The sequence below is a fragment of the Hyperolius riggenbachi genome, chromosome 1, assembly GCF_040937935.1.
Source record: "Hyperolius riggenbachi isolate aHypRig1 chromosome 1, aHypRig1.pri, whole genome shotgun sequence".
Taxonomy (NCBI): Eukaryota; Metazoa; Chordata; class Amphibia; order Anura; family Hyperoliidae; genus Hyperolius; species Hyperolius riggenbachi.
The window spans coordinates 516349540-516370880 of record NC_090646.1 but is presented as its reverse complement, the minus strand read 5'-3'; the positions used below and the strand labels follow the sequence as shown (position 1 = coordinate 516370880).

At 45.5% G+C, this 21341-nt stretch overlaps 1 protein-coding gene across 1 annotated transcript in view; it reads right to left on the bottom strand.

Moving 5' to 3' along the window:
• KMT5A (lysine methyltransferase 5A) overlaps positions 1-21341 on the bottom strand; it is a 59996-nt gene that overhangs the window by 16607 nt on the left and 22048 nt on the right. Inside the window, exon 4 of the mRNA XM_068254981.1 lies at positions 2864-2961. Coding sequence (XP_068111082.1) covers positions 2864-2961 — 98 coding nt within the window. The remainder of the gene's footprint in view (positions 1-2863; positions 2962-21341) is intronic.

The following is a 21341-nucleotide window of genomic DNA, read 5'->3' as shown; positions in this document are numbered from 1 at the left end:
GGGAACCTTATGAAGAATCTGTGAGGCTTGCCCCACATTTTCAAACAAGTTCCTTTTAACAGTAGGCAGCACGGTGGTTTAGTGGTTAGCGCTCTCGCCTTGCAGCGCTGGCTCCCGGGTTCGAATCCCAGCCAGTTCAATATCTGCAAGGAGTTTGTGTGGTCTCCCTGTGTATGTGTGGGTTTCCTCTAGGCACTGCGGTTTCCTCCCACATCCCAAAACATACAGATAAGTTAACTGGTTTCCCCTAAATTGGCCCTAGACTATGATACATACACTACACAATACATACATAGACATAAGACTATGGTAGGGACTAGATTGTGAGCTCCGCCGAGGGACAGTTAGTGACTAGACAAATACTCTGTACAGCGCTGCGGAAGATGTTGGTGCTATTTAAATAATATTATTATTATTTTTATTAATTTTAACTGTGTAACCTGGAAATTCAATAACATTCCTCAATGGAACAAAATAAATAAATAAATTTTAAATTTTTCAACTTTTCTATGCAACCAATTGCTTACAATTGGCACTTTCATGCAATTCAACTGTTAGATCTGATTGTCGTGTATGTAGTTATTCAGATTCTTACTATTCTGAGACAAAAGCAGAATGATGACCGGTTCAATGATGGTTTCTGCTGTCCACCACGTTTTCCTGATCATCATCATTTTTAGATGCGCAGTACAAACTTTTTTCTCCTGCTAAATAATCACGTTTTCTGGCGCACATGAGCATTACACATCAGCTTATGCTGTTTATATTTGCTGCTAATATATCCACAGCCATGCCTCCTACACACCGAAAATTGTAGACCCCCCCCCACCCAAGTAAAACATGTGCCAATTTGCAGCCCGCTAGTTCCCAAGATATTGCATCTCTTTTGAACCAGTGGGACTCGGAGGCAGCAAATTTGCACAAAAGTAGCCCTCACCTCAAAATTTGGTGTGTGTAGGAGACCAGTAATTTAAAGTGGACCCAAATTAAAAATACAAGATTTCAGAAATAAAATCTATTTTCTAAATTAGAATAATAAATAGCAGCCTTTTTTCAGCTGCATGATGACAAATATAAAATATTTTACATTTATTGGAGGAACCCCTCCCTTCCTTTCAAATTGCCAGGACAGAATCCAGCAAACTGATGGAGTAGGTGGTGTCCGGCAAAGGAGGAATTGCTAATGGCTGCCCCCAGTATAACCCTAGTTATGAAAAGAGAAGGGTGAAAAACATGCACTGAAATGCTCATAGGCTTGGAGTGTTTATTTATCTTTGTATGTGTCAGAGTGGTGCAACTAAATATTTTGAGGGAAAAATTGGATTCGCAAATCGGATTTGCAATGTGCAGGGGGCCTAAAGGAGGGATTGGACTGGATACAAAGCACAAGCTCCAATATTGTACTTTAATATTGCTGAGGCCAAATACAAAAATGGAGATTGGTCTAATTTTCAGTATACTAGAAAAATCAGTTCACAAAATACAAAATCAATAGAGTTATAACACTTGTATCTGCAGGAATCACAGAATTCACTGCAAGCATTCTGCCACTCAATAGTTTTGTAAAGTATTTTCAATTTCAGGGTGGTATTAGTGTTTAGTAAGCCAGCATATATTCAGCAGGAGACCTTAGGCAAGTCTCCCTAACACTGCTACTGCCTATAGAGCGCATCCTAGTGGCTGCAGCTCTGGCGCTTTGAGTCTGCCAGGAGAAAAGCGCTGTATAAGTGTTTGTCTTTTGTCAATTCCGTACATTTTTTGAGGGGGCCCATTAACACTAGAAACCGCTAAATGCAAATGCTAAGCGATTTTTGGGAGTCTTCCAGCATTTTAACCAAGGATTTTTCACTGTACAAAAAGCGGGGTTTTTTTTTTAGTGATTAACGTTTTGCGATTTCTAGCTCAATAAGCTGTGTCAGTCTTCCATAAACAGGAAATGCCAGGAAAAAAAGCTATTTTGTGGGTAAACTGCAAGGAAGGAAGGAAGGAAGGAAGGAAGGGAGAGAGGGAGGGGGGGGGGAACCCCCCGGAAAAACTGTGTTGATTGTGAACAGGCCAGCGCTTCCAGAGCCATTTACCAGAGCTCCTATACTTAACAGTGAAACGCTAATCGCTCAGAAAATGCTGCAGGCAACACGTTTGCGATTCACCAAAATCGCTTAGATGAGAAAACTTTCATATACTTTTCATTGTAAAAGCGTTATGCTGAAATTCCTTGTAAAGCGCACAAGTGTGAATGGTCCCTTAGAGTGGCCATTGATTTCAATGTGAAACCCCATGTGCTGTACGGGAAAGTAGAGCAGATTGTTCTTTTTTTTTTCTCTACGCAATTCAGACTTGCATCTAGCTCAGGAAACCGCAGAGGCACCACAGACTATCGTTATATACAATTCCGCATGCGTTTTGTATGCGGCAAAACGCTGCAGATTAGCTCAAGTGTGACCCCTGCCGATATGAGTAGATAATCACTAAATTTGCAGCTAGTTATGCATTTGTTCTCCAAATATTTGTTTTGTCGTATCTATAGAAAAATCCCAGCCTAAATACATAGGTCATTATTACTACAACCAGCAAGTATAGCAGCCAACCAGATTAAACAAGCACGCTGGAACAATTAAGTTTTTCCTACACAGCAAAAGAGAAAAAACAAAAACGCAGAACTAGCTCACAAAGACGATTTGTAGGGCAGCTGCTGTGTATAAGTATATGGACAGGCGAATACAGAGACTGCAGCATGCAGAGGGGAGTTCTAGTGACAAGGGATTGCCACGCACGTAGTGGGCGCCTGTCTGACATCGCTAGACGTTAGTTACGGCTTCTGAGCAGAACAGCGTGCACACAAAACATACACAAACCCACCGACCCCGTTCATTTTCGGCTTGTTCTCATTGGTTCCTCCAGCTGGGCAGGTTTCCTGCGCCTTCCCGCGTTTTTCCTTGCCGTGTTTGGGGTTATTCTTTCCTGGAAGATAGACAGGGAGGGTTAGTTTTTAGCCGGGGTAATCACCGCTGTGTGACAAGTCTGACACAGCCATCTTTAAAAAGGTACAGAGGAAGAAGAACACATGGAACAGGGCTGACTCTGCTGAGCAGGCTCACACTTCCACAGACGCCCCAGTTTTATTTACTTTTTGAAAGTGGACTTGTGTCAGAGAGCTACAAATGACATTTACAGAAAACCTGTAATGAAGAAAAAAGTTCCCTGGGGGGTACTTGCCTCGTGAGGGGGAAGCCTCTGGATCCTAGCGAGGCTTCCCCGTTCCTCCGTTGTCCAGTTGCAGCCCCCCCCCCGAAGTGCAGCGATGTAAATATTTACCTCCCGAGATCCAGCGCAGGCGTACTAGCGGATCTCCCTTCCGGTTAAGGCGGAAATAGCTGAACCCGATCGATCCGCTCTACTACTTCATTTTTTTTTAGGACAGGTTCTCTTTAAAGGACCAGTTTACTGTGCTCAGTTAAATTACAGAATAAGTCAGCTCACTGCCTATACAATTCTATGGTCCTGCTCACAGTACTGCATTGTAACTGATGGTGTTATTCTAACTCGCTGCATGCAGGATTTCGCCTCAATTCACTAAGCTTACCTCCTGTCTTTAATAATGATCTATAGTTATCACCATGGTGACGATGCATGTTAGTATTCAGGAAACATGTTACCTCAGGCAAACCTAAAGCCAACTCTTATGTCTGTAATGCTGGGGATACACGGTACGTTTTGTACCGTGTATCGAGCCGCACGATAGATTGTTATGCCCCATAAATCACAGACGCGCTGTTGACACGCAGCGGGATGTGTTTACCTATGTAGTGTCACTCTGCATACTCCCCCGCCTCCTGCATAGCTCCGGTCCCCGCCCGCGTCCCTTCCCTCCCCGCTGACTGGAGGGAAGGGACGCGGGCGGGGACCGGAGCTATGCAGGAGGCGCGGGGGAGGGAGCAGAGAGAGTGACACTAACCAAGGTAAACACAGCCCGCTGCGTGTCGACAGTGCAGCTGTGATTTATGGGGCAGAACGCAGGGGGAACTTAGAGAGGATTGAGATAGCAACAGAGGCTGGGCAGTATAGGCAGACCGAGCCTCTGTGTGCGGATTTCATTCTTAGGAAGCCACCTCGGGTTCTCTTTAAGGAATGAATAGATAAGATAACTCTCTCACTGTGTGGTGGTAAGTTTTCTCTTGCCTCATCTCCAGCATGATCTTAGTGAATTGAGGCCAATTTTGTATTAAAGTCTATGGGCAGTCTTCATTGCAGCTCACAAATCTAACCCATGCATTATGCAACTGACAACTAAGAATCCAGCCTAATATATGGGAAACAACCAAAAACAGATTATAACTAGATGTCCAAAAGCAAGAGGTTCTACCAGGTTTAATGCAGCACTCAATTTACAAACAAAATCTCCAGGAATGGAACCTGTTTATAAGTAGGGGACTGCTTGCAATACTAATGGCAGGCAGAAATCAATGGCATTTACAGTGTTCACAGTGGTCATTTTCACAGTGGTCAGTTGAGTATCAGAATTCTGCATGTCAACTCACTGCCCATACAATTCTATGGGGCTGTTCACAATACTGCATTGTAACCAAATGCGTTATTCTAACTTGCTGCATGCAGGCTTTGCATTACAGCGTATGTCCAGTCCCCACTGTAGTGCACAATCATAACGTGTTATGCAACTGACCACTGTGAACTTAGCCTCAGAAAGCACCAAATGAAAGGAAAATTGCAATGGAATCCACACAGTACAAAGAGGCAGATAGCAAATGGCAGGCTAATTTTCAATAACAAATATCAGCCAGAGTGCAGACACACACACACACTTCAAAGTAACAAATACACGGGGCACCCTCCAAATACAAATATGCAGTGCCACAAAAATAACGCAGAGTGATCCACAAGTTACTATATAAACACTAATTCGGCTGCCAGTAATAGCTGGCAGACAAATTACAACCTTCCCCACCAGGGCTGTGGAGTCGGAGTCGTGCAATTTTGGGTGCCTGGAGTCGGGAAAAAATGCACCGACTCCGACTCCTAATGAATTTGTAACTGTAATTAAAATAGAAAATATGATAAAATGTTCTATTTCTCAGATAATAGTCATTAAAAATAATGTATATATACAGTATATATACAGTAACAGCTGTGCTTAGTCCACAAAAATGAAATAAACCAATCAAAATGAGTTACTTGTGCTGCTTCAAAAAAGCAGTCCCCGTATTTTTAAAGGTCAGATATATATATCTGATTGTGACTATATATATATATATATGATGTGTACACAGGAATCTCTTATATATACTAAATAACATCTATGCTGTAAGTATAAAGCCTGATGTGTAGCTGTGTCACTAATAGAGATGGTCAACGAGATGGAAATAATTCTGCATTGATGCTGATTTATGCAAATGTATGCACTCCCTTTGCTGATGAAATCAAATAATGTGATATGTTATTAAAATTTGGTTTGGTGACTACAAATTAAAGGGTAACTGAGACGGATGAAAAGTAAAGTTTTATACATACCTGGGGCTTCCTCCAGCCCCCTTCAGGCTAATCAGTCCCTCGGTGTCCTCCACCACCCGGATCTTCTGCTATGAGTACTGGTAATTCAGCCAGTCAGCGCTGTCCGGCCTCATGCCGCTTCCACAGCCAGGAACATTCTGCACCTGCGCAATAGTGCTGCACAGGTGTAGTATGCTCCTGGCGGCGGAGTGTGTGCATGCGCACTACGCCTGACTGGCTCAAGTACCTGGACTCATAGCAGAAGATCCGGGTGGTGGAGGAGGACAGCGAGGGACTGATTATCCTGAAGGCGGCTGGAGGAAGCCCCAGGTATGTATAAAACTTTAATTTCATCTGTCTCAGGTTTACTTTGTTACACAGTAGTACTATACTCTACATATGCACTCCCCACAGAGCTGCAGGGAATCCACTGAGAATGTTGTGCACATTGAACACAGAGGTGTTGTCTGTTTACAATCTCCTCATTCCCCTGCAGAGTACCTGCACATCATTCTTACATGTTCCCACACTTACATTGCCTATGGCCTGATAGATGTTCTTTGTTCCGGTTTGTACCTTTTACAAGTACTCTTACCAAGGACTAGTTTTAGTCTAAAGGGAATAAATATAGTAGTCTACATATCCTTCTCACTTCAGTTGTCTTGTAAAATTCCTAAGCGTTGGCAGTTAAGAGACGAATTTCATGTTACATACTTTTAATCAACAAAATTGTAATATGCAAATTAGAGGAGTCGGAGAGTCGGAGGAATCCTAAACTGAGGAGTCGGAGGATTTTTGGACCGACTCCACAGCCCTGTTCCCCACTAACCACAGCGACCTGGAGGGTGAATAGTAATTAATGCTGAGGAACTTGTGCAGGAGCAGGGTAAGTAGTTTATAGGCTCTTTGCCCTGTGCCCAAATCTCCCGGCAACTGAATCATATGTATGCAAATACTCACTGGTAACTGCAAGTCTCGGTGTTCCTCACAGCAGCATCCTCTTGTGCATCTCCTTGCCAGAGCTACAAGATGGCAGGTCCCATATCAGGGAGAACACTGACAGTTGAGCAGCATAACACAGCGCCCACAAGGAAAAGCACTGAGCTTTTCCCCCAGCAAGATTATGTATGGCCCACTTCCCCTTAATGCCTGTCTGCAAAATAAGCAGCAACTGGGAGCTACCCATGTTGCTACTAACCTTTATTTTAATTTCAGAAGTGTACAAGTTGTGGTATGCGCAACATAAACAGAGATGGCGGCGCCAAGGACAAGGTGCTTTTGTTAGACATATCTGGGGGATTTCCAGTTGATTTATGATCTCCAAGAGTCCCTATCTTTACAGACACAAGACAATGGAATCTGATCTGATCTCAGATATGACCTAAACCAGATTAGGATGCTATTATTCTGTTGTAAATAATCAATATCACCTAGCTGTCCATAATTTACCACTATATCTGTAACAATTTCAGCATCCCCAAGTATCTACGATTATTGCAATGACCAGTTCAATGCACAGGAAGGTGGGTGTCCTGTCATTCATCACTTCCTGTCAGGTTGTTAGTCCATTGTTTTACATGGTCAGCTCCTACGGACAGTTGGTATATCCGTGTAATATGAGCTTTTAAAATACTTTACATAACTGAAAAAGGAAAAGATTGTTTTGGGGTGCTGTTACCAACACGCCAGACGCCTAGGAGAAAAAAGATGGATGAAGCGCGAGGATCCCTGAAGGCAATTTACCGCTCCCTGCATGTGCCCATGCTCCCCTGCTACTGAGGAGAGTTACGACACCTACCTATCTTATGGGAGGGGTCACAGATTATGTGTATTACGGGGGAAACCGCCACCAGATTGTGTATTTTGAGGGAAACTGCTACCAGATTATGTGCATTTTAGGGAGAAAACGCTGCAAAATTAGTACCACAGGATCCCCATTTATTGTAGACCATGTATTCTTGGTGGAAAAAAAAAAATTGCCCTCCATATCCATGAAGTTGGACAGCACTGTTCTTCAGGAAAAATGCATGTCTGTATCATATTGTCTGAAGAGAAACAACAAGGTTTTAAATTGGCCTAATGAACATCCTCACCTAAACCCAGGACTGGCACTGTGGCGAGACCAGAAATCTGCAGATCACCTTTTTTAGAGTTACATAGTTATTTGGGTTGAAAAAAATGTCCATCGAGTTCAACCAGAGAACAAAGTACAGCACCAGCCTGCTTCCTCACATATCCCTGTTGATCCAGAGGAAGGCAAAAAACCCTTTTGGTCCAATTAGCCCCAGATGGCAATCAGATAAAATCAACATCACTGGGAATTACCTAGTAATTGTAGCCATGGATGTCTTTCAATGCAAGGCAAGCATCTAAGCTCCCTTTAACCACCCTGGCGTTCTGATTAAATCGCCAGGGTGGCTGCGGGAGGGTTTTTTTTAAATAAAAAAAAAACTATTTCATGCAGCCAACTGAAAGTTGGCTGCATGAAAGCCCACTAGAGGGCGCTCCGGAGGCGATCTTCCGATCGCCTCCGGCGCCCAGAATAAACAAGGAAGGCCGCAATGAGCGGCCTTCCTTGTTTTGCTTATATCGTCGCCATAGCGACGAGCGGAGTGACGTCATCGACGTCAGCCGACGTCCTGACGTCAGCCGCCTCCGATCCAGCCCTTAGCGCTGGCCGGAACTTTTTGTTCCGGCTACGCTGGGCTCAGGCGGCAAGGGGGGCCCTCTTTCGCCGCTGCTCGCGGCGAATCGCCGCAGAGCGGCGGCGATCAGGCAGCACACGCGGCTGGCAAAGTGCCGGCTGCGTGTGCTGCTTTTTATTTCGTTAAAATCGGCCCAGCAGGGCCTGAGCGGCAGCCGCTGGCGGTGTTGGACGAGCTGAGCTCGTCCAGACCGCTCAGCTGGTTAAATGCAGGTATAGAATTTGCCACAACTACTTCTTGTGGCAATGGATTCCACATCTTAACCCTCCTGGCGGTCTATTAGAAACCGCCAGGGGGCAGCGCAGCAGTTTTTTGTTTTTTTTTAAATCATGTAGCGAGCCTAGGGTTTGCTACATGATAGCCGCTGTGCAGCGGCATCCCCCCACCTGCTTTGATCGCCTCTGGCGATCTTTGATCAGGGAATCCCGTTCAAAGAACGGGATTTCCTGGAGGGCTTTCTCCGTCGTCATGGCGACAGGCGGGATGACGTCACCGACATCAAAGGGAGTCCCGATCCACCCCTCAGCTCTGCCTGGTACTGATTGGGCAGGCAGCGCACGGGGTCTGGGGGGCGGCGCGGCGGCAATCGGAGTGCACACGCAGCTAGCAAAGTGCTAGCTGCGTGTTGCAAAAAAAAAAAAATTTATGCAAAATCGGCCCAGCAGGGCACACGTCTGGTTATTTCTAAACCACTGGTCGTTTGGACGTGTGTACGAGCCTTAAGGTTTCTTTTCTCTAGACTAAATAAATCCAGTTTATCTAACCTTTCTCGATAAGCGAGACCTTCCATCTCTCGTATCAATTTTGTTGCTCGTCTCTGCACCTGCTCTAAAACTGCAATATCTTTCCTGTAATGTGGTGCCCAGAACTGAATTCCAGATGTGGCTTTAAGGCCTCTTTCACACGGGGACGTTAAGATCGCATAACGTGCCCCTAACGCAACGCATGGTGGTGTTGAAGTTGGACGTCAGATTGAGCCGCGTTATGCAGCTCTTGGTGATCTGTTTTCGTTCTATCTATACTGATAAAACAGCCGCTCCAGGATAGTGATAGGAAGTTCGGATCTTTTCAAAGGTTCGGATGATTCGAATCGGATCATTGAAAAGATCCGGATCTTTGAACCAAATCATTTTACTAGGGAAGCAGACTGGGTGAAATGACTAGCAAGACAGGACTTTCCCTGCACTGTACATTCTGTATGTTCCTGTTTCTTCCAGACAGAGACATCCACTGTGAACCGAATCGTTCATTGTGATGATCCAGATGATTCGACTCACAAAAAAGATCCGGATCAAATGAACGATTCATTCATGATCCGGACAACACTATGAGTCCAGGTTACGTGCTAGACCATTGGCAAGACCAAAAGAAAATGTGGAATTTATATTTGCTTAAAAATAAAAAGCCAATGCACATCTTCCCTCCACCCCCTACTCAATATATTCCTGCTAGGGGTGTATCTTGTTTGCTGCAGCACGCCAGAGATTGTCAGCGAGATGCAAATTATATCTATTTGTATGCAAATAGTATGTAGCTTAGATCAGAATCAGCTGGAAATAAATCACATTAGTGCAATTTGCAGCTCCATACAATTTGCATGCAACTTAGAATTATTTGCATCTCATTGACCATCAAGGGCAGTTTAGTGAAAATATTTGTTTCACTCATTTATAATCAGATGAGAAAACTAAAGAAGTGTTCCTTTTAGAGCCCTTTTCCACAAACAGTTGGTAGGCAGTGAAAAGATTGTCAAACTCTCACAACTGCTTGCTGCTGCCAAACAACTGCTTGCTACTGCCTGGTAACTGCTCACAGAGTGAGCAGTTCAGCCATCTGTAGAAAAGAGGCCCAACAGGCACATTCACAAACTATGAAGGGAATAGCAAGGGCTAGATGGTATAATACCCAATAGGAACAGCCAATGAGATGCAAAGGATTCTGAGTTGATGCTAATGTGAGTTGAATAGTTACTGTGTCATTTACATGTGGGGGTCATTGACCCAGCGTTCTGGATAATTTAGGGTGGGTTTCCACAGCAGTGATGCATTGTGGGAGACCTCATATGCTCACTCCAACCTGAATAAATTGCTAATACCATTTGTTTTAAGAAGGGAAAATGTTCTGCTTTACTGAGGGCCCTTTTCCACAAGCAGTGAAAAAAGACTGTAACCCTCACAACTGTTTGCTGCTGCAAAATTTTAAAATGTCTTCTCTATGTGATTATTTTAGTTGAATAAATGGGGAAATCAAACTAATGGATTGTACCATGCATGTCCTCAGCAGCATACCGGTTAGCACTCCCTCCTTGCAGCACTGGGTCCCTGGTTCGAAGGGCACTATTTGCACAGAGTTTGTATGTTACCCCCCCCCCCCCCCCCTTTTCCTCCAGGCACTCCGGTTTCATTCCACATCCCAAAAACTAATAGATAAGTTAACGAGCTTCCCCTTGCACTGGCCCTACCTAGACTACGATATATACACTACATACATAGACATATGACTATTTTAGGAATTAAGAATTTGAGCCCCTCTGAGGGACAAGACAATATACTCTGTGCAGTGCTGCTGAAGATGTCAGCCCTATATAAATACTAAATGTTTCTGGGTAAGTCTGCAGATGGTAGGCTGGAGAAGAGAATTGAAAGAACAAAACACTACATAAAGTAGCAAACAAAAAAAATCAAATTGCAAAATATTACTTTTTTGGCCTTGCACACCCCATACATAAGAACAAGCTAGTTTTAAACAAAAGTCATCCTCACTACTAATCTGGTTTTGAAGCGCTGATCTGCAAATACATATAATGGGCAATACCGAGATCGTTACAGCACTCCACAGATCAAAGTTTACTGAATGTGTTTACACACGACCATAGAGTGCTTCCTTGTATTTTCGCATTGTTCCACCCGAAAGAGAAAAAACTATATACGAAACAATTACCTCGACCCATGATGTTTCCGGACCCGATCCGACGACGTCTGCCGAAATTAGATTGTGCTAAAGACTTGAGTGATCACGATAAGAAAGCAAATCGCTACACTATTACTTTTATAACTTATATTTACTTTTCCACTCTATTTACTACACTTGTAAAGCGCCGCAAGCCAGATCCCATTATCCACGCGAACACACGCCGGGACACGCCCCCGACTTCTTGATTGGTTTCCAAAGCTGTGTAGTTAATCCCGTCTTCTCTATTGGTGTAAAGTTCAACGCCCATTTGTTCCAGTAACAATTTACTCCGCCCCTTACTCGACGCGTCCTGTTTTTTAAACTAAGCAATCTGATTCGACACAAATTTAATACAGATTCGCGCTGATTGGTCCATACAAACCGAGCAGCAGAGCAGACGTCACGTTATAGAGAACATACTACTACTGCTGTATAGCCGGACGTTGTACATCTTGGAGCAGAATGGGAACGAAAATGCCAGTCTCCATTTTGTGTGTTTTCAGTTCATGTACAAACTAATGTCATTAATTCCTAATGTTTTAGGTTGTCATTTACAAACTGAAATAAAATTATAAAAAAAACACTTCCACTTACCTGGTGCTTCTGCCAGCCCCTGCATCCTACCTGTGCCCGCGCCCTCTCTGAACGATCCTCCGGTCCCCCGCAGCGAGTCCGTTTCTTGATCACCGACTTACAATTTTTTTTTTATCGTAGTTCAGTTCCGCTTTAACTTTATCTGAAGAATTCATTTTATTTAAATAAATAATTTGTGTAGTGACCAAAACAAGGCATGATGGTCAATTAGAAATAATTGCTGCTTGAAAATATACTTAATAAATTCCAACTTGGCGACTGGTCCATTTTCAAGCTGCGTACATAATTTACATAATAATGCTTAGATTCAGTTCTGTGCTGAAGTGTTGCTAAAGGTGCGTACACACGCACTAGCGCCGGCAAAGATGGGTTCGCCGAACGCTTCCGCTGGGCGGACGTTCAATCGACAGTAGCACAGGTGTACGCACTGTCGGCGGACTGATAAGGCTGAGCGGATAGTTCAGAAAACAGCCTTATCAGCCCGCCGACAGCGCATACACACGTGCTACTGTCGGCTGAACGTTCGCCCAGCGGACCCATCGTTGCCGGCGGTAGTGCGTGTGTACGCACCTTTAGGGTTAGGAATTTTTGTAGCAGGGGTAGGGGAAGATTAAAGTGTCACAAACAAACAAAGATATCCTGCGCTCCAAGTCAATGCCGCATAGTCGCAGATGGTTCCCCTTTTGAGTTCAAGACACTGCAGCACTCCAGAATAGGATGGTTTGCAGAAGAACTAAAAGAAAATTGAGCGCGCCATAGTGCATTAAACGTTAAAAGGATTTTATTGGCAATTAAAAGTTCTACTCACAAACAGTGGTTGTGTAATTCGCATATCAGCGGACTGCCAGCCGCTTGCCTCTGCAGTGGAGGATGACGCACTGTGGCCAGCTACCTCCCAGTGAGACGGAGCCCAGGACATCGGAACCCGCACTGCTGGCCACAGCGCGTCATCCTCCACTGCAGAGGCAAGTGGCTGGCAGTCCGCTGATATGCGAATTACACAACCACTGTTTGTGAGTAGAACTTTTAATTGCCAATAAAATCCTCTTACTGTTTAATGCACTATGGCGCGCTCCATTTTCTTTTAGTTCTTCTGAAGATTAAAGTGTACCTGAGACGATGTAAAAAAGAAAATGTATACATATTTCTGCCCCCTCCTGTACCTGGAAATGTCCCGTGGCCCCGTCTTCCAGTCAGCTTGGTCGGGAAGCATTGCATGTTTTCTGGCCAGCGCTCTGCACATGCGTGTGACGTCACATTGACGTTATGGGCATGTGCAGAGCGCTCTTGGCCGCAGTTGCGGGCTGCACTGGTACACGCTTTCTGACCAAGCCGACCGCAAGACAGGGTCACGGGGCAATTCCAGGTACAGAAGGGGGTAGAAAGAAGATCGGGGGGAGCGGTGAGCATCAGGACAGGTTACCATACATGCCTCCTCTGCCCGTTACTCATCTTATTTTGGGCTCTGGTATCGTTTAAGATAAAGCGGGATTAAGCTCCATTTTTTTAAATAATAAAAAAATAAATGCTACATGAATTAAAATGTACCGTATATAAATTATTGCCCCTCCTCCCCATAAACACTTATTAGTTACTCTGGAGAATGTACCTGTTTGAACCGGCAGTCCCTTGTTATTACCAAAGTGAGAAAGAGGAAGTAGTTTTTTTCTGCAATTTTAAAGCGATGTGACTTTTTGGAGCAATTGCAATTTTTGGAGCCATTTTGGAGCAATTACATTTTTCATGCAGGCAAGGGCGTGACTAGAAATCACTGAGCCCCCCCTGCGGACCGGAACACCCCCTTCCCCCTCGCCCCCCCTTCTGTGAGAAAATGTGCATGTTTTTACACATACAGACACACCTGGTGTGCAGAAAACGCACACAGAAAACTGACAGACGAGTGTTCTCCCAGCCTAAGCTTATTACACTCACTCTGTCCATCTCTGATGGAGCAGAACTGGCTCTGCAGACTTCTCCTGCATCAATACAGTACAGAGCACTTGGGGAGGGGTAGAGAGGTTGGGGGCTGAGCGTTGTACACAAGAGTCTGCTGCAAACTAAATAGGGACTGTCTAAAAATCTTTGTCTGCAAAACTTTGTATGACTTCTTATAAGTGACTGAGCGGACACAGTCATTAGAACAATTGTGCAGAGAGCAGAAAGTTTTTTTTATCTCCTTACCTTTTGTCAGGAATATAGCAGCTAGTTATGAGGCTGATGATGTAAGGATAACAGGGACATATTTCTTTCATTTTTCTATCTGCTGTATATTTGGTCAGAGGTGTAGGTATGTCAGCCAGTCTGGCTTTTGGAAGGTGTCACCTGGATAATGTCTGTATGTAGATTAACCCTCCTGGCGGTTTGTCAAAATCCGCCAGGGGGCAGCAAATACGTTTTAAAAAATTGTATTTTTTTTTTCATGTAGTGAGACGAGGTCTCGCTACATGATAGCCGCTGCTCAGCGGCATCCCCCCAGCCCCTCCGATCGCCGCCGGGGATCGGAGATCAAGAGATCCCGTTCAAAGAACGGGATCTCCTGGAGGGCTTCCCCCGTCGCCATGGCGACGGGGCGGGATGACGTCACCGACGTCATCGACGTCGTGACGTCAAAGGGGACTCCGGTCCACCCCACAGCGCTGCCTGGCACTGATTGGCCAGGCAGCGCACGGGGTCTGGGGGGGGGGGGCGGCTGCGGCGACGCGTATAGCTAGCTGCGTGCAGCAAAAAAAAATTATGCAAATCGGCCCAGCGGGGCCTGAGCGGTGCCTCCCGGCGGCATAGCACGGGCTTACCGCCAGGGAGGTTAAATTTGCATTCAGGGCAGAGATCAAGGGAACTGCCATTGTCTTCATTGAATAGACCAGTCACCTTCAATAGGCAAAGGAACCTAGATAGTAATTAGGAACTGTCTACCTAGCCACTAGCCAGGAAACACTTACTTAGACAATTACCCGACCAGGTTGAAGCCCACACAGGCGTTCGGCTACCTCTTAGTCTGAATAGTGGGCTGGAAGTGGAATTGCTTTGAAATCTGTAAGGGCCTGTTTACACTACACGCAGGTTCTGCATGCAGAAAACTGACTCCAATGAATGTCTATGGGCCTGTTTCCACTGAACGTGATTATTCTGATGCAGATTTCCCATAGGCATTCATTGGAGTCAGTTTTCTGCATGCAGAATCTGCGTGTAGTGGAAACAGGCCCTTAGTGTAAACAGGATACTTGTTATTCTCAGGATACAATCTTACCTGTGAAATCTGCAACCTTCAAAAAGCTGAAACAGGAACCCTTTGAAGTTCACATATCACAGGAAGATTATGACAAGCGTTCGGTGATGTCACAAACGGGGAAATTGCATTAGTTCCTGGGGGCTGGACATTAAATGCCCCAGGGGACACTTCAGACTATTTAAGGTGGTCCAGAACAGTCACAGGTATCTTCTCCTGGAGGTAGCGCATAGCTAGGGATGATCACGACTCCTGGTCGAACAAACGGCGTCCTCCCGTCAAACAACGTTCTAACCTAAGCTGGTAACGTTCTCTTTTTTCCCCGTTTATTTTTACGCAAATATCCTTGTGTGTATTTTTGTAACTTTTATGTTTGTAAACTCTTAATTTTGTAACTTTTTATTTTGTTTTTTGTAATCTTTTGTATATACTCTGTTCTGCATTGTTCCATTTTTTTCCTGGAATAATAAATTATTATTTAATAAGCTTGACTTCTGCTGTACTAAACTAACACTCATAGCCTAGAGGAGACTGCAGTGTAGCTGTGTATAAGTCCATGCCTAATTGTATGCTTGAGCAACACTACCATATGAAATTGTAATTGCATTGTGTGTATGGGGCACTTCTGCGCTCGACAGCAGAGTGGGAGTGGCTAACAGTATCGTTCGGAACGACTGTTAGTGGTTTTGCTGCACGACAGTGTAACTTGCATTACAAGTCAGTGCCTGATTGTGCTGTGTTACTGTGCAACTGTACTGCGTGTGTGGGTGCGTGGCATTCCCGTATTCGGCCTAAGCGCAAAGCTGACCCGAATACGAAAACGCAGATTGCGTGTTGAGCACTCGACAGCTGAGTTGACGTGTCTAGCAACCGCTAGTGGTGGCAGTAAGAAGCTTTTTAGGGGCCACAGCCTTGTTTGTGGCTTGAATAAGGCTGTCCCCCGCTTGATCTGGTCAAACCCGCAGTCGGGAACCGTATACGCAGGCGTGCCGCGGGCCGGTTCCTGACACCTTTAGTTGTCAGTTTCTCCCCTGTGACTTCTGGGGGCCCCCTACGGCTGCATCAATTGCAGGGTCTATTGTTTCGCCCCTGCATGCAGGAGTGAGCTCAAGATGGATACTCACCCAGGATGAATATAAAGAAAAGTAATAAAGTATTTACCATGAAGCCAGGCTTCGGACACAGGAAAAGGTGTTTCAGGTACAGTTTATTGTGAGGGTGTAATTCAGTGGGGTAAATTATTGTATCACTCCACCCCCCACCCACCCTTCCCCACAAACATACATCTTCATGGACTACCTATTTAGATTTCCTGATTGTAATCAACATCCAGGAATGACAAAGCAATATACACAAGTGCTTGATGCCCTGTCTGACCAGATTCCAAATTACAGATTTTGGTAATTAGCACATGGCACAACATGTACATATTTAATTATTATTTACCAATATGTCCAATTGCGTGGGTGGAGGCATTCATTGACTGTGATGTGCAGAATCTCCTTATCGCCTTTCCTCTATTAATTAATCAAGGACAGGACCAGTATATGCCGTGCACACAGTGAATGAATGCTGTTGTTAAGCAGCTTGATTCCCCAGATACAAAAATTAATTGCCCATGTACCAGAGATGCCAAAATCAAATAACCATGTGTCCTAAGCGAAAAGGATTAAAATTACACTGAGGCTGCATTCATAGTGGGATGTTGCACTTCAATCTAAGCTAATCCTATGCGACGTTCACAGTGCGACGTTAGCGTTGCATTGTAACGTGTAGCGTTACGGTAACTCACTACTTGCAGTGTGTTACCTCTAAACGTACACGTTACCATGTACAGGAAAAAATACTTTTCATTGCCTGTATACTTTACTGTACCTAGTGTATGCAACGGTAACGCATCGTTAATGTGTGTTACCAACTTTTTTTTTGTGTTGCGCTGTAATGCTACATTACAATGCAACGTCTCACTGTGAATGCAGCCTGAAGCAAAAAAATCCTTATATTATATTGAATTGTATGTGTAGTATGGATAATTAATAGAACATCAGTAGCAAAGAAAAGACTCTCATATTTTTATTTTCAGTTATATAGCTGGTTTTTTATAACATTGCATCATTCTCTAATATTTGCAGTTTACAAATTACACTCTGTATTTTAATTGATGAAACAGAGCAGAGCTAATAATCCTTTGAACTTCCCAGAAGAAAAACATCCAAGGTTAAAATATAGGGCTGGTGCACACCGAGCGGGTTTTTCAGCGTTTTTGCAGCCGCTTGCGGCTGCGGATACGCTTGGTTAATGTATCTCAATGGGGTAGTTCACACCAGAGCGGGAGGCATTTTGCTGAAACGCATACTCCCGGGGTGAGGCATTTTTTGGATTGCGGCGGCGTTTCTGCCTCCAATGTAAAGTATAGGAAAACCGCAAACCGCTCTGAAAAACGGCAGTTCAGAGCGGTTTTGCAGGCGTTTTTGTTACAGAATCTGAAATCTACTACACCAAAAACGCTTCACAAAACCGCAAAATGCTCGGTGAAGTGCTACAGAAAAATAAGAAAAAGCGTTCTAAAATCTGCTAGCATTTTGCGGATCTGCTAGCGGTTTTTGGTGTGCACCAGGCCTAACCAAGGAGATAAACACTTGTATCTATCCTTCTTCTTCTAAAAATGACCTTTTTCAGTATCCCACAGTTTTATTTTATATTTAAATCTAATTTTTATGTTTTTACAGTTTCATTATCTCTTCTCAATGACACATTCATGGAAGTATGCCAGAGCTACAATCTATGAACTATTGACCATTTTTGTCTCTCTCCTGCTCTCAGAAGCCATTTACTGCTACTTTAGTGTTTTATGGCTGCAATTCCTTATCACTAAGGGTTCTGTTATAGTCCGATCCAGACAGAAACTGTCACTTGCGTACCTGATTTTTAACACTTTCAGGAAGAGAAAGAAAAAATAAATGCATCATAGTTATTTGTGTACTTGGCACTGTACATACACGTCTATTTAATTATGTCACATGTCACCATGGATGTCCTTTAAACAGACAGGAAACTGTGAGAGACAGGTTGAGAAAAGTGCTTCAGAAAATAGCATTGCTCTCTGACTAAATCAGATGGAGAGCTCAGGGAAGCTCTTTTGCATAGATAACAAGTGAAGTTTCTTAACTCTTCCTGTATTGGAAACAATATGAGACTCATATCTGTGCTACTAATGTTCTATTTCTTAGCTGTGCTACACATACAAACCACTATCTCATACATTTATTTTCTCTTCAGATTCCCTTTTAAAGAGGAACTTTACTGAATGTAACTTAATGATTAAAACTACCTGCTTTATTTCAAGTGTGTCTATCATTGGCGTCGCTAGCCCTATTTTGGGGAGGCCCGAAATCTATTTCCAGGGTAGCCCGCTGCCCCCTCCCGGCCGCCGATGTCCCCACTGCCAGACAGCCAGCAGCTTCAGACCTCGATCAGCGGGCGACCTTAGAGCGGGTGCTAGGACCTAGCGGACACCGCTGATATGCGGTATTGACATCACTTCCACATATACAGCGTGGTGCGCCCGGCGCCCGCTCTAATTGGTTGGGTCACCCGCTGATCGAGGTCTGACACGCTGCTGGCTGTCAGGTGAGGAGGCACCTGTCACTCACTACCTAACTGGGGGTCCCTGTCACTCACTACCTAACCTGGTAGTCCCTGTCACTCACTACCTAACCTGGGGATCCCTGTCACTCACTACCTAACCTGGGGGGAGCCTGTCACTCACTACCTAACCTGGGGGGCCCTGTCACTCACTACCTAACCTGGGGGTCCCTGTCACTTACTACCTACCCTGGGGGTCCCTGTCTCTCACTACCTAACCTGGGGGTTCCTGTCACTCACTACCTAACCTGGGGGTCCCTGTCACTCACTACCTAACCTGGGGGTCCCGGTCACTCACTACCTAACCTGGGGGTCCCTGTCACTCACTACCTAACCTGATGGTCCCGGTCACTCACTACCTAACCTGGGGGTCCCTGTCACTCACTGCCTAACCTGGGGGTCCCTGTCACTCACTACCTAACCTGGGGGCGCCTGTCACTCACTACCTAACCTGGGGGTCCCTGTCACTACCTAACCTGCGAGTCCCTGTCACTCACTACCTAACCTGGGGGTCCCTGTCACTCACTACCTAACCTGGGGGTCCCGGTCACTCACTACCTAACCTGGGGGTCCCTGTCACTCATTGCCTAACCTGGGGGTCCCTGTCACTCACTTCCTAACCTGGGGGTCCCTTTCACTCACTACCTAACCTGGGGAGCCTGTCACTCACTACCTAACCTGGGGGTCCCTGTCACTACCTAACCTGGGGGTCCCTGTCACTCACTACCTAACCTGGGGGTCCCTGTCACTCACTACCTAACCTTGGGGTCCCGGTCACTCACTACCTAACCTGGGGGTCCCTGTCACTCACTACCTAACCTGGGGGTCCCGGTCACTCACTACCTAACCTGGGGGTCCCTGTCACTCACTGCCTAACCTGGGGGTCCCTGTCACTCACTACCTAACCTGGGGGCGCCTGTCACTCACTACCTAACCTGGGGGTCCCTGTCACTACCTAACCTGGGGGTCCCTGTCACTCACTACCTAACCTGGGGGGCGCCTGTCACTCACTACCTAACCTGGGGGGTCCCTTTCACTCACTACCTAACTGGGGGTCCCGGTCACTCACTACCTAACCTGGGGGTCCCGGTCACTCACTACGTAACCTGGGGGTCCCTGTCACTCACTACCTAATCTGGTGGCACCTGTCACTCACTACCTAACCTGGAGGTCCCTGTCACTCACTACCTAAACTGAGGGGCGCCTGTCTCTACCCAAACTGGGGGCTCCTGTCACTACATACACTGGGGGGGGGGATCCCTGTCACTACCTGAACTGGGGGGCTCCTGTCACTACCTAAACTGGGGGACTCCTGGTGCTACCTTAACTAGGGGGCACCTGTCGCTACCTAAACTATCCAGGCCAGCCAGCCCAGCATCACCACCAGCCAACCAGCCCAGAATCACTGTCAAAAAGGCCACAGCAGCACCACCAGTCAGGACAGCTTTTACTTCAACCAGCCAAGCACAGCCCAGCATTACCGCCAACCAGGTCACAGCATCACCGCCAGCCAACCCAGCCACAGCATCGGCCACAGCATCACCGCCAGCCAACCCGGCCACAGCATCACCGCCAACCAGGCCACAGCATCACTGCCAGGCCTTTCAGCCCACACATCATCCCCAATCCAGCCAAAACCAGTATTGCCAGGCACAGCAGCTAGTAGAGGAGAATTCAGAAGCCAGGTGAGAGGTGTCTAGCATATTAAGGGGGCATTCTGCCTATTTATGTGAAATGCTGTCTATTTATGTGCCGCATGACTGCTGAATTTGTCTTGTTGGGGGCCTCATGATTTGTTGGGGGCCTCAAGATTGCTGAATTTGTCTTGTTGGGGGCCTCATGATTTGCTGGGGGCCTCATGATTGCTGAATTTGTCTTGTTGGGGGCCTCATGATTGCTGAATTTGTCTTGTTGGGGGGCCTCACGATTGCTGAATTTGTCTTGTTGGGGGGCCTCACGATTGCTGAATTAGTCATGTAGGGGGGCCTCATGATTGCAGAATTTGTCTTGATAGGGGCCTCATGATTGCTGATTTTGTCTTGTTGGGGGGTCACATGATTGCTAACTGCGAGACTATGGGAAAAGCTGAATAATCATCATATGAGACAATAGCATTAAACCTACTTTTTTAGCTTTTTAAAACAGAAAATAAAACTGAGAGGTTCTAAAAAAATGAATACATTTTTTCAGGAGTAGGATGGATGAAATAGTTTATCTTCACAGTTTATTTTCAACTTGGATTTTCCATAATGTTCATGTATGTGTTAAAATGTTTGTTCAGTATTTACGGTAGTTTTTATTGCTGTTGCCACTTTGCGGTAGATAAGTGACTTTTGGGTTGCAGTTTGGGCACTCAGCCTCCAAAAAGTTCGCCACCACTGTCCTAATCTAATGTCCCACCATTGCTAAGTTCATGTAAATTTGTCTCCACCCGTGACCACACCCACATTCTGGTCCATAGCCACTATCGGTGCGGCGCGCTACACACAACATAACCCTCATATTTTTCGGCGCGCTAGCTGCAGTTTGCTGTTCCCTGCTGCCTACAGTATGTACAGTATAAGCTGTTCTCTAGTGCCTGCACTATGTGCTGATCTACCTCCAGTGTGTACAGTATAAGGTGTTATGCTGAGAATACATGGGCGGCTAATTGGCCGCCGGATCGACCCCAGCCGCGTCCCCGCCGTGTCCCCGCTCGTCTGCGCGGATCGATT